The sequence below is a fragment of the Lissotriton helveticus genome, chromosome 3_1 (genome assembly GCF_964261635.1).
Source record: "Lissotriton helveticus chromosome 3_1, aLisHel1.1, whole genome shotgun sequence".
NCBI lineage: Eukaryota > Metazoa > Chordata > Amphibia > Caudata > Salamandridae > Lissotriton > Lissotriton helveticus.
The window spans coordinates 866,429,417-866,443,790 of record NC_136061.1 but is presented as its reverse complement, the minus strand read 5'-3'; the positions used below and the strand labels follow the sequence as shown (position 1 = coordinate 866,443,790).

General features: G+C 42.9%; 1 protein-coding gene across 1 annotated transcript in view; it reads left to right on the top strand.

Annotated features, from left to right (window-relative positions):
- Positions 1–14,374, top strand: part of GRIK3 (glutamate ionotropic receptor kainate type subunit 3) — a 1,130,254-nt gene that overhangs the window by 930,746 nt on the left and 185,134 nt on the right. Inside the window, exon 11 of the mRNA XM_078681209.1 lies at positions 8,413–8,636. Within this exon, the coding sequence (XP_078537335.1) occupies positions 8,413–8,636 (224 nt within the window). The remainder of the gene's footprint in view (positions 1–8,412; positions 8,637–14,374) is intronic.

The window sequence follows — 14,374 nt, the reverse complement described above, 5'->3', positions numbered from 1 at the left end:
TTCAGTCTTTTTTGCATAAGAAAAACTTTGAAAACCTCTAGCAGGTTTGCCTGTATCCCTTCCTCTTTTTTGAACATGATGTAGTCTGATGAAGTCTGCTTTGTGCATTCTGGGAAAGATCTTTTGTTTCATGTATATTGAGACAAACAGAAAATGTAAGGTCCATCAGATATTTGGCTGTATGTTTGCCCACCTAATTTAGATGGGTGGACATATAGCCATTTTTAAATGTAGGTCACCTCCAGGAAAAAAAAGTGTCTGAAAAGGGCACTGAAAAGCGCTCAATGCCCTCTTTCCGAAACTTCCATGGCGAGGAGTGCATATTTTTAAATTTCAAAACGAAAATCCCGCTTTGGGAAAGTTACAATTTATTGGCAGGAATCAGCTTGACTTTGGTTCCTGACAATGCTTGAAATGTTTGCCAGGCTGACGGACATTTAAAAATTTGGCAGGTGGCACCCCGTCAGGCCACGGTGTACTTTACCCCCTTATCCTTGAGGAAGACAGCCTGGCCGCCAAGATCAAAATCAGGCTCCTTCGATGTCAATGGCATCAGCTGTGTAACCCTGTATAACCTTGTAAAGTTTCAACTTTGCCTCATTTTTTGCATCCTTACTTGATTGCCTTCTTTGATGCCAGCCTTACATTTGTCTGGTTTAGATTTCCAGCGATAATTTATACCATTGAATTTGCTAATGCTTGTCAGCAGCAGCTAGTTGATAGGATGAGAATTATGTGCTATAAGAAATAAACAGTAACAGCATCTCGGCAGCAGGATGAAAAGGAGTAACTGGCCATGCTAAAAGGTAGGGGAGCAGGTTAGCAGGATGATAATGAGTTACTGGACATGCTGAACACCAGCAGCAGGCCGGATGCAGTCACAAAAGGATCGGTTACACTCTAGCAGCAGGCCGGATGCAGTCACAAAAGGGTCGGTTACACTCTAGCAGCAGGCCGGATGCAGTCACAATAGGGTCGGTTACACTCTAGCAGCAGGCCGGATGCAGTCACAAAAGGGTCGGTTACACTCTAGCAGCAGGCCGGATGCAGTCACAAAAGGGTCGGTTACACTCTAGCAGCAGGCCGGATGCAGTCACAAAAGGGTCAGTTACACTCTAGCAGAAGGCTGGATGCAGTCACAAAAGGGTCGGTTACACTCTAGCAGCAGGCCGTATGCAGTCACAAAAGGGTCGGTTACACTCTAGCAGCAGGCCGTATGCAGTCACAAAAGGGTCGGTTACACTCTAGCAGCAGGCCGGATGCAATCACAAAAGGGTCGGTTACACTCTAGCAGCAGACCGGCTGCAGTCACAAAAGGGTCGGTTACACTCTAGCAGCAGGCCGGTTGCAGTCACAAAAGGGTCGGTTACACTCCAGCAGCAGGCCGGATGCAGTCACAAAAGGGTCAGTTACACTCTAGCAGAAGGCTGGATGCAGTCACAAAAGGGTCGGTTACACTCTAGCAGCAGGCCGGATGCAGTCACAAAAGGGTCGGTTACACTCTAGCAGCAGGCCGGATGCAGTCACAAAAGGGTCGGTTACACTCTAGCAGCAGGCGGGATGCAGTCACAAAAGGGTCGGTTACACTCTAGCAGCAGGCCGGATGCAGTCACAAAAGGGTCGGTTACACTCTAGCAGCAGGCCGGATGCAGTCACAAAAGGGTCAGTTACACTCTAGCAGAAGGCTGGATGCAGTCACAAAAGGGTCGGTTACACTCTAGCAGCAGGCCGTATGCAGTCACAAAAGGGTCGGTTACACTCTAGCAGCAGGCCGTATGCAGTCACAAAAGGGTCGGTTACACTCTAGCAGCAGGCCGGATGCAATCACAAAAGGGTCGGTTACACTCTAGCAGCAGACCGGCTGCAGTCACAAAAGGGTCGGTTACACTCTAGCAGCAGGCCGGTTGCAGTCACAAAAGGGTCGGTTACACTCCAGCAGCAGGCCGGTTGCAGTCACAAAAGGGTCAGTTACACTCTAGCAGCAGGCCGGATGCAGTCACAAAAGGGTAGGTTACACTCTAGCAGCAGGCCGGATGCAGTCACAAAAGGGTCGGTTACACTCTAGCAGTAGCCTGCTGGCAGGATGATAGAAATCTGCCAGATGTGTTGAATATATGGGCAATACCACAGCTGCTGCAGACAAAGAAGCTGCAGGTGCACACTGCCCCAAATTTGTCACATGACAATGACTTAACGTTAGTGGACGAGTGGGTGGCCCAACCATAAGACAGCTGGCCAGGTCTGGTGAGGTTGAGCAGCCGCATTGAGGTCAAGCAGTCATTATCTGCAAATGGACAACCTAAACGTGTGCCACTCATAAAGACATGCCCACGCTCAAGTACAGACCAAAACAAAAGGGCTATTGGAGTGCAACTCACAAGTAAGTATTGGCAAAGCCAATAACTCTTGCTTTTTGTTAGAGGAAGTGTTTCGAGTTGGGCGAATTTGTGTGTTAGCTCAGATGCTTTAGACGAAATAGAAAATTCCATTATGTAGCAACAGTTTTGGCTGCACAAAAGAAGCGCTACAAGTTGGGCCACACAGCAGAAGAAGGCACATTAACAGAATTAAGCTGCACACTAAATGAAGAGTTTTATGATAGGGGCTCACAAGATGCAGTTACTGGTGTGAATAGTGAACTCAAAGGACATACACAGCTAAACATTTCACAGCAAATACTTTTCAAAAATTACTATTTATTACGTTTTGTAGCAGATTTAAGAAGTGAGCAGAAAGCAAGCAGTAAATCCAACAATATGTTGTTAGCGTGACAGCAACACAAAGTAAACGGAGGTGCACGGGCAATAGGGCGATAGTAATGCACCTTTATGGCAGACTAATACAGCCAGATAGCAGCACTTTGGAAGCAAAAAGCCAGAAATCAGCAATTTAAATGTTGCTGGTTCAGCAAAGTAAGTACATCAAAGAACACACTGGCTTTAAATTACAAGCTACGTGTCATATTGCATACACTGTCCAACAAAAGGACTGTTTCAGTCATCCTTGAAACGCCACTGCCTGGATAAACAGCTCGTCCAAGCAGGGACAAACCATGAAAAACAAGTGAAAGCTAATGACTGAAGAGGGATTACCCAAACCCACTTTCTCCCTCTTATTCTACTTTTTTGAATGATTTGCGGAAGGAGGCAGTCCAAGTAGCTAAAGCTATCAGTAGCCTTAACTAAAGATGATTGCTTTGTTTTGGGAATACACGTGTAACACAAATATTTTAATGTGTGATAGATAATTGAGTGTCATTTTAAATATAGAATAACCCTCGTTAGTTGCAGTGTGTGCACTTTGTCGGAGATGGAATGATACACTAAAAATTCAATCGCTTTGGTAAGAGAGAAGTCCTCATGTGAGCAAGGACCCAAAGGGACCCATGTGTATATTTTATAAAATTAAAAACAAAATGTCTGAGAGACAGAAACATGACTTTAGCTAGACCTGAAAACACACAAGAACTTATTTTCCGTGAAAATCTACATTTTATGTGAATTCCTTGCCGATCCTTCACCATCTCCACGATTGCAACGCATATATCCCAAACATTTATTTCAAATTTGTCTGAGATACTTCCCCATGCTAAACACAACAAAAAACATACTTACTATCTACTGCCTCCGTTCTTACCTGCCAACATTTGGAAAGCTTAGAAAAATGATGAATGTTTGAAAGTGGGATGAACACCCATATTAAAACACACTTTTAAACCTATGCCTGTTTGGTCAGATAATTTTATTAACATGCACATTCCCAGCTACAGCTTTGTACAAATAGTGAGGCATGTATTATGTCACTGAATATGTTCATCTCTACATAACAGTTTTTCAGTACCAAGCAAATCTCAAATCATTGTATTTTACCATGTAAGAGGGTCTTCTAATTGAATCAGTGCTTTTTGGAAAGCATAGAGCAAAAGAAATCAAAAAAGTATCTAAATGTATGAGTTTTCACCCAATCACAGAATCTCATCCTGCATCTGTAGTCTGTTACTGTATACATTCTGAACATAGTGGCCACCTACTAATTGCAGGATGAAGCAATTGGATGTGAATGCATGCACCCCCCCACCATCAAATGCAATACATTAGTAGTAAATATAGCAATTAGTAATAGATGTTTAAGGTTTAGCTTCGGTGGCTCTGTGCAGTGAGGTCTTGATACAACACACCATGCACATGTCCATAAAATGTAGTATCTATTTATTTATTTATTTATTCAAAGTTTTATATAGCGCGAACAGGATCCTTACAGATATCAGAGCGCTTCACAAAGACAGGGTAGGGGCAGTAGGAGTCAACAGAGATAATGGGAACAGTATAATAGTCAATAACATGGTAATAACATGGTTAATAAAAACATACATAAAACCAATCCATATACAATCAGGTAAGGAAGTAATATAGGACAGCACAAGTCATTGATCCCACTACAGAGGTGTTCAGGTGGATCAGTAAACCAACGTGTATCACATCTTGGTCGGTAGTAAGAGAGTAGCGTAGTAGTGCCCCCGACAAGTAGAGTATAGTGCCAAAGAACAAGGTGATCAGTGATACAGAGCGATGCAGAGTCTCAGTTTCAGTATCTATAAAGTTCAGGAGATCTTGGCCAGAAGGATTGTTTTCACCTCTTTCTTGAAGAGTGCAGTGGAGGAGATCAGCCTGATTTCAGGAGGGAGCGCATTCCAGATCCTGGGTGCCATTCCTGAGAAGGAGCGCTTGTAGGTTTTCACTTTCCGGAATCTACGAGGTTTCAGGAGTAGAATGACATGTGTATCATGTATCATGACATGTGTCTCTGGAAAACGAAGCATCATTGCCATGCAGGGGAAATGAACACACTTTCCAGTTTCGTTGTAGATGGAGGAAATAGTTGTACTTTTCACCAGTTTCAGGTGTAACATTTCCACCCCATTTCCTTGTTTACAACAGCAGATCTAAAATGTACATTCACATTTCTCACCAAAAGATATATTTTTTAACATTTCTTTATTTCTAAAGAACATAGTCAATATACATATTACAGTATTTATCTGTTTCACTTCATTGTAATTCCAGTACCACAGGATACAGAGGAAGAAAGAAACCCTTCATTTTTAAAAAACTTTTCTCTGTCTTCTCGCTTCGGCTTACAATCTTTGAAGACAGTACATTGACTAATGATCAAGTCAATCCCCCAAAAGTCCCCGCTTTCCACCCTACCGGTTCTTGACAGATTGATACCCCAAATCCATATCTTCTCACCGAAAGATATGTAATTCTGAGCAATGGTATGTATTCGGCAAAAATAAAGCTTAGCCCAACCCATTAAGGCAATCCCCAGGTTAGCAATGCTTAACACGACCTTACATTGAGCAGTGGCAAAAACAGTGGATGTGTTTATCACATGCAAAAAACTTTGAGTTTAGAAAGCGGCAACCGTAGGGAAGTGCCCTTAGAACTTCTCAAGGAATGGCAGGCTGTATGGCAGGACCGTGTAGATAGTACTTGATTACGAGGAATGGGTTTATCAGAAGTCAAATTAGCAAACAACAGGCGCCACTGGGGCTTGGGTTTGTACATCCTACTGTGCTTGAATGAAACTGATGCACTAAAGACTCTGTAATAAATTTGCAAGGCATTGACCTAGCTGTAGTACAATGGCATCTCATGGTTCAGGCATCAGCAATGGCCTTGTAATATGTCAGGCACTAAGCATTGATCAGACGCAGGACCCGGTGAGGGACGAACCCAACACAGAGTGTTTGAGCATGGTAATACCTAAAGATTGAGCATACTAGGCTGGAGAACTTTGCACATAGTGTGAAGAAATGAGAGTTGGGATGGCCATGTGACTATAATACAAGAACTGTGGTGACCAAGAAGACTATGTATCACCAATCGTATTAGAAGAATGTATTGTACCCTAAGTTCAGGCGTCACTCAATAAGACGAATAATAACACCAAATGCTAAAGTTGCAACTATGGCAGTTCTAAAGTCTATGCCTAGTTTTTTATCATTGTAATCCAGGTACTGTTTATTGTGTGCACTGGGAATCCAAGCACAGGACTTTGTCAAAGGCAAAGACAGTTAAACCAACCCACAAACGCAAAACTGCAATGATAGGAAGTAATCCCCAAACCAGATACAGGACACTGTTACAACAGAACTGAATTTGAAAGTAAGTATTTGATTGGTAACTATTGGCACAAGATGGTCTGATTTGAAACGAAGTTCAGGGAACCACTGATGGGAAGGTTCAGGATGGGCACTGGATGGCATTTGGATAGGAGCTGCTCGGAGGGATACTAGAGAGAAGCCACTGTGTGGGGATCAGGCATGTAACTACCAAGTGTAGGTATGGCAGGAACCACAAGTAGAATGAGGAATAGAAGGGTTCAATGGCAGCATATACAAAGATTTACAACCAGCTTCTCGCTTAACCTAGTGCAAAGACGCACAGCGTTGTCTAGAATTTTGTTTTTAAATGAGCCTACTTCTGAATGTGACCTAAAGACACACAAATGATGGACGGAATGTGGAACAAATCAAACATTTACCCCAGTCAAGAGATCTGGGTTAAATCTGTTGTTCTTTTGCTCACCATGCCACCCCAGTTTAGACTCAGTCTATGGACCAGAAGCAAGCATCCTGGGACCGGTTTTAGGTTATCACCCCTCATCAGACAGGTTAGCTTGAATCCAGTGGCACAGTGAGCCCAGAACCCACGTCTGGGCATACCACGTGCACTCAGTATGAGAAAGCAAAAGACTTGCAAATTATGGACTGAATGCAGAACAAATCAAACATTCAACCCCAGTCAAGAGATCTGGGTTAAATCCATCATTCTTTTGCTCTCCATGCCACCCCAGTTTAGACCACACATATTCAAATCAGTCAGTCTTGAACCTTCTCCTTATGTGAACAGTCCAGCCCGAACTGCCAAGCCAGGTCCTCCCTGGACCAGAAACAAGCATCCTGGGACCGGTATCCGAGGACCACTCCCAATAAAAAAAAACCAAGCAGAGTTTATCACTCATGTCATAGGCAGCTGCCACATTCACTAGCCAAAGCCAAAATGGATTCCAGATCTGACTCAGTCTCCAACGCTGTACAATAGAGTCGTTTTTAAATGTAACAAAACAAAAAATATAACACATCTATGCAGAAGTAAGAATAATGGTCAAGTGAAGGACTGTTGATTCTTAAGGGACATTGTTAGTTTTGTGGGCTGAAGTTTTAACAGTTTTATCCCTTGCACCAGCTGGATAGAACGTTAGTTGAATGACTCACTGTAGATCAGCTTTATGGCTAATAGCAACCCAATTGTTGTAGGAAACACTAATTGTGTTAAGGTGGGTATTGGAGATGAAAATCAATGAGCTGAAACAAGAATGTTTTGTGTATTAGTCTTGGTTAATGTTTCTTGCTCTTTTTGTCCCTTTTCGAAAAGAAAAGGCACACCCATTTTTTGGAGTATTAGAATGTCGAGCTCTCCATTGAAGATAAATAAGTGTCAGAGGCTTAAAATGAACTATTCTTAAATTGACCAACAAATCAGAACGCTCCCTTTGCAGTAAGTACTGCCATAAGTCAACTCAGACAACATCCAATTACCTCACTACCTAGGGTGTGCTCAGGCTGAATGGTCCTTCAAATCTCCCTTTTGAATACATCACTCGCTTTGGCATCACATTCATACATGAAGTCCACCTGGATCTGGAGCTGTAACTCCTCAGCCCCTCAGTCCACCTTGATCTGGAGCTGTAACTCCTCAGCCCCTCAGTACTTCTGGATCTCTCTCCCCATGTGGGCACCAAGACACTCCTCTGTCTTTCTGTTTTTATTTGAATCATATGTTCCTCAGGATGGAATGAACATCGTGATGAATGCCTTTCAATATAATAAATATCCTCAGGAATGACCTTCATATCTATAGAAATATTTGAGGCAACTGAGCTGCTATAGAGAGTTTCTCAAGTACAGATTCCTTCATGTTTGTTGTTTCCAGAATCACATAGAGCCTGTTGCTCCGCTCAGAAGCTGTTCTTTGCCCACGGCCTGCTTTTGACTCACTGTTCTGTATCTTTTTTCGTTTACCTTGCCACTCCTTCTACTAACACAAGTCGGTTCTCAGCACTTTGCAACTCTTCTTGCTTCTGTAATCTCAGTAGTAAACACCGCAACGTAAGAATGTCAGTGTCCCTGTTGACATCCTTTAGTGACACCAGCCCAATCTATGTCAGAAAAACATTCCAGCACTGTGAAGGGCAGCCATGTTTTGTTACTCACCTCACCAGAGCACTGTCTCTGCTTGCAGGCTGTATTGCTAATTGTTCACTGTTATGCTCTTCATGTTTCTTCTGACCACCGATTTTATAATGTTCTTTTGTTTGTCTTGTTTTGTTCCCCTTTCACTGATTTAGAAAGCCGACCTGGCTGTCGCTCCTCTGACCATCACCCACATCCGTGAAAAGGCAATTGATTTCTCCAAGCCCTTCATGACTCTGGGTATCAGCATCCTCTACCGGAAGCCCAATGGGACTAACCCAAGCGTCTTCTCCTTCCTCAACCCCCTGTCACCAGATATCTGGATGTACATTCTCTTGGCCTACTTGGGGGTCAGCTGTGTGATGTTTGTCATCGCCAGGTAAGGCATGTTGTGGTGTCTCAAACATATAAATATAAATTTAAAAAAATGCACAAACATCATTTTCATTGTGAATTTATGGAAACCACTGTTCTGGAAACCTGATTACTTCTCTTCTTTATATGCAAATAATTAAAAAAAAACTGGGATTCTTTAAATCAAGGTTATATCAAGTAGAGGACGATAGACAAGTACCATACACTTGGAAAATAGACCCTCACTACAGGAGATTTTACTCAGATCAAGAGAAAGATTTGGCCTAACCCACATAAGAGTGTCAATCATTTACCCAATAACATTTAAAAGGTATTAGAAAAGCAAGAAAGAGTGAGTTAGGCCTGAGATTCATATAAACTATAAAGTGAGTTGGACCTGGCCCTTTCCACAGGGTCATCCCCATCACTTTTGCCTTCTTCCTCTTACTTTTTGAGAATTTGTTTTTGTTGACCTTATGACTCGGAGCACTTTACCACTTCTAACCTGTGACAAGAGCATGCGCTCTCTTCTCTAAACATGGTAATATTGTCTCATACCCAAATGGCATATTTGATTTACTTATATGTATCTTGTAAAGTGCACTACATTTTACCAGGGCTTGCAAATTAAATGCTACTAGTGAGCCTGCAGCACTGATTGTGCCACTCACATTATTAGCCCTTTAAGCATGTCTCAGGCCTGCCATTGCAGAGCCCGTGTGTGCAGTTTATATTGCCATTTTTTACCTGCACAATAAACCTTTTGCCAGGCCTAAACCTTCCTATTTAACACATATAAGACAACCCTAGGGAACACCCAGGGTGTAATGTATTCAAAAAGGACATATATTTTAAAATGTTACATGTCCTGGTAGAGAAAAACTCTTAAATTCATTTTTCACCACTGCAAGGCCTATATCGTCCATAGGGTAACATTGGTTTTACCTTACTACATTTTATAAGCATATTTTCCAAATTGGAAGATATAAAAGTTTAGTGTCTCTGGAATTACAATTTAAAATCACAACTTATGGTGAAGTTGGATTTTAAGTTACAATTATGAAAATGCTACTTTTAGAAAGTTGGCACTTTTTTTCCTTAGCCATTTAGTGCCTGCAGCCTGTTTCTGGCCACAAGACTGGGTATAGTTGGCAGTTGGAATTTCTGTATTCCTCTCACACAACAACACACAATGGAAGCTCAGATGTGACCTAATGGGCCTTTACTGGCAGCGAAGGGAGGGAGGCTCTGAGCCCAGCCTCACTTACACCTTAATAGGATGTGTCATGTTTAACCCTGGGCGAAGAACTACGCTCCGTTCGCGGAGCTTGCGGAGTTTTGGCAACTCCGCGTTCTACGGAGAACGCGAAGCTGTCGATTACTCCGCGATCCGGTGCGTAGCGTAGTTCTCGCGCGCTGAATAACATTATCGCGTGCGCCGGGGGTAAGTTCGCGCGATATTTGACGCGATCACGCACTTTGGAAATAAGGGAACGCAAGCGGGCGGGACAAACCTCTTGAGTAACTTAGCGCGCTAGCTATCTCGAGCATGCAGGCAGCGCCCCGAACACGCGCACCGCGCTCCCGAAGACGAAAAACGGCGCGCGAACGGGTCTAGCAAGCTACTACGCATGTCCGCGGAGCTACGCGAAGGTCGCGGAGTGCAACTGCGTCTTCGCGTAGCTCCGCGGAGTGCGGCTCCGCGAACTACGCCCAGGGTTAGTCATGTTTCCATACAAAGAGCTGAATACCCCAGTAGTTAGTCTGGAGAAAAGGCAGGAAAGTCAGAGCATCTGTGCACCTCAAAGGCATGCATCTAGAAGCTTTTCTCCACTTCAAAGGCCAACTCTGTACATAACAAGGACCTGAGACTCCACCACTTCAGTACACTTTTAATATTCTGCCAGGTAGAAGGACTGTGGTGTAGAAGCCCCACAAACCCCGGGAGCGGCTCATTGCTTTGGCTGCGTGCCACATGTTTGACCCGGATCCACGCAACGCTATTCAACCAGGATTTAAGGTACTCTGTTCAGCTGGCCTAACTGGGTCCCTGTAGCTGGCCTGCACTAATTTGCAGTTGGCCTGAACTTGTCAGTTTGTCCCTGTTCACAGATCCAGATATATCCAATAGCGCTTAGTGCTTTTTGGGGCTATTTTCACAATAAACTTTAAAATTCAATATCTCCAGTCCTACTAATTTAATTGATGTCGTTATGGTCTTGTTATATTTATTAACAATTACTCCGTGTTTCTAACTCTGTTGTGGGCTCTTTGCGTGGTGTGGTTTTACTGTCTGAAATGTTGCACAAATACTTTACACATTGCCTCTAAGTTAAGCCTGACTGCTCTGTTCCAAGCTACCAGGGGGTAGAGCACAGGTTAATTTGGGGTTTGTTTTTGCCTTACCCTGACAAGGATTCTGGTTGCTGCTGACCAGGGGTTACACCCCAGTCATCCAACAACCCAATTTCTTGCCATGTGGATTTTGGTGCCTGCCACACATTAATTTCTGCACAGCCCGCTATTTTGCAGGCATTTTCTCTAGTAAATATCAGCAGGTTTGATCTACTGAACCTGTATTTTATGGCACTATGTGTTTACTGAGTGTGATCAAATCCACAAAATTCTTAAGTTTGATGTTTACTGTGACAGGAGTTACTGCTTATATTGGAATACTATGGGCTATTAGTAGTGATGGCCTACATATTAAAATATAAATATACTGCATTAACATCATATGTGTTTTAGAGGATGCTGTCTGAGGCATAGGTGCATTATTCACAAAGCCAGTGCTGTTTACCATTCCTTCTGCATAATCTTGAGTTCAAACAATACTGACAAGTTGATTTAGGCCTAAGGTTGGGTGGAAGGAGACTAGGAAGCTATTCAGTTCTGTAAACATCTCACATTAGAACATTGCATAGAGTAATAATTCTTGATTTTTTGGGGCATCTTTAGAGTCTAGACTACTAAGTGTGAAGGAAAAGTGTTTTACACACCTGTTTTTTTTTCATTGGGTGTCTTGATGTTATTTTTTGTTGTATTTTATGGTACTTATACAATGCTATATGTTTCTCCTCAATTTCTATTCTTTATTTCATTCTGTCAAGATAGTGTGCTCAGTACTGCAATTGTGTTATAGTTATAATAAAATCTAATCAAGTCTGATGCACCGGTAACTGTTCTCAGTGCTTCACTGCATTACACATGATGTGCATGGTTTGAGATGGTAGTACAGGGCAGGTTCTACATGAAGGCTATTAAAGGCAGCTGCGTTATGGAACTGACGCAAGAGGTCACAAAAAGGGGCCAGAGTACAACAAATTGCCTCAAAAAAGATCTTCCTATAGATGGGGCAGGCGCACCCAAATACCAGACTGTAACTTTCCCTGGGGTTCAGAAACTCATTGCAAAGCAGTTGTACCAATGAAACGAAAAACGCACTCTGATTCGTGCTAGGTCCCTGCACCTAGCAACAACACCTAGCGCCATGAAGCCCTTGGGCGTACGAGCGCTTAATAAATGAATATTAACATTAACATTAACTGGATCATTGTTGCAGCAATCGTCTTTTGGATAGTATGTTTCATCCCTCATTTGTCTCTAAGTGCTGTGGAAGCGCCACTGTGTTGGGCACTAAATGTGTCTGATTGCCCCATCCCTGCACCTCTCTCTGGGAAGTCAGCCTAGTGTAGAACCTCCTGACCAGTGGGGAGGTCAGTCTCTTCTGATCAGTCTGATGCCCCTACAAATATATAATGTTTTGATTATATTAATCATAAGATAAGAGCTGACCTTCATTCGTGTCGAACGTCTGATGTTCTTCCATCATCATGGCTGGTGATAGTCGTGAGACAGGTCCCAGCCACATGTCCATCAGGAGCAGAGGACCTGCAAAAGAGCGTCACCGTCAAGGCCGACGCAGCCCTACAAATTTCAACGTGGCTGCAGCGAACGTCAGGGTGAGCAGGAGAACCATCAGCACCTACACAACCCCTCTGGCTCCCTTCTCCCAAAGTGTTTTGGGGAGGCATTGAGGCGGCATAGGGTGTGTGTGCAAACCGGAAACAAGAAAGTAAAAAAAAAATGCTCATCTACAGCATGTGTGGTGCTTGTGCCCATGACTGGAAGGCCTTTCAGTGCAGGCTGTGGGATGTGTTTTTTATATCTTTATTTTTTATGGGATCCCAGGGCCTATAATATTTTAAAATCAATATTAAAAATGACAACAATACTAGAAATAATAATGACAATGTCATTACTGCTACTGCTAATAATAATAATCTTTATTATGATTATTATTGTTATTATTATTATAACTGGAATGAACAGCTACCTTCATTTCATAAAGTGCTGTAGATGCACAGGGGTTTGGAAAGGAGAGAAAGTTACCTAACATTAAATAAATGAACTTAGAGCAGGCAGCCTTTAAAAGACATATATTCTATTTGGCCATAGTTTGAAATTATTTCAGCGAGTCAGTGAAGATGTAATGAATTGTTCTCATGAATGGAAGGTAATGCAATAGAACCTCGTTTAAGCACAATCCAGAGTGACGGCATTAGCAAACACATAATACACGTTCTAAAGGATCGTCCTGTTTTTCAATGCAAGGCAATGCTTATAATCTCAATCAACAAAGAAGCAGCCAGAGAGAAATCTTTCAGAAAGATGTGACAACACTTAGAGGAGGTGATGGGGCCAGAGATGCATCGAGGTAGGCAGCACTTTGTGCTAGAGTGCCTGTGAACGTGGTTGCTGTCCTCTTCCAATATCCCTGGAGTCACTCGTGTGATCTCTTTTAGAAATCGAACAAATTGTTTCAAACCTAATTATATATGTCTTAAATATCGGTATGCTTAACACAGTCATTTGGAAATGAGCACGTTAGCTCCCGCCACAGTCATCTATGTGTGAAGACACTATGGTGCACATTTACCAAAAAAAAGGTCAGTGCCTTTCAGAAGAGATTTAATTCTCCATAGGTTCAGTGTAGATGTAAATGACTCCATTTGGAGCTTGTGCTCGCTGAACATTCTTTCTGATGTAAGACGAGGAGAACGCAGAAGTCAGAGCGGATGCTGCAGCTGCTTGTGCTTCTCACTGTGTGACATCTTCCACTGCATGGAACGAAGCCTGCGGCTGATTGTCAAGCGAGCCTCACTTCTTAAGCACATCCAGCTCTTCGAGACTGGAGGAACACCCTGTAAATGTCACTTCATTACATCTCTCCTGCGTCTTAATGGGCTTTACAAGGTTTTATGTTTTTTGATGTGGCTGAGTCTGATCGCTCATTTAGCACTTTCTGAATATTCTCTCTGATGCAAGCCGCAGCGGTAGACTCCAGCACAGGCCTTGATGTCATCGCCACATTGTCTTTCGATGTTTTTCGTTTGATCTTCCCAACGCAGCGGAGTACTTTTCCTTTGACCATGCTACAAAGGTAGGTAGGTAGGTAGGTAGGTGCGTAAGTGGTGCCTCCACTGCGGTAAAACAGGTGAATGGTATGTTTGCAAGCAGCCTGATTACCGAACATCCTGTGAGTTAAAAGTTCATTTGCAGGTTATGCTGCTACTGCGTTTAAAATCATTTTAGAAGTAATGAAAACCCTTCAGGGTTATTGAGATTCTGTCTTCAGCGCCCATACCGGAGGACCACCCAGGTATAGAGACCTGTACATTTCTTTCTTTTAAGCAAATGATCATCGAAAAAGAGAGTTTATTTGTAAAAACAAAAACTCAATGGCCCTGACCAGCAGGGAGC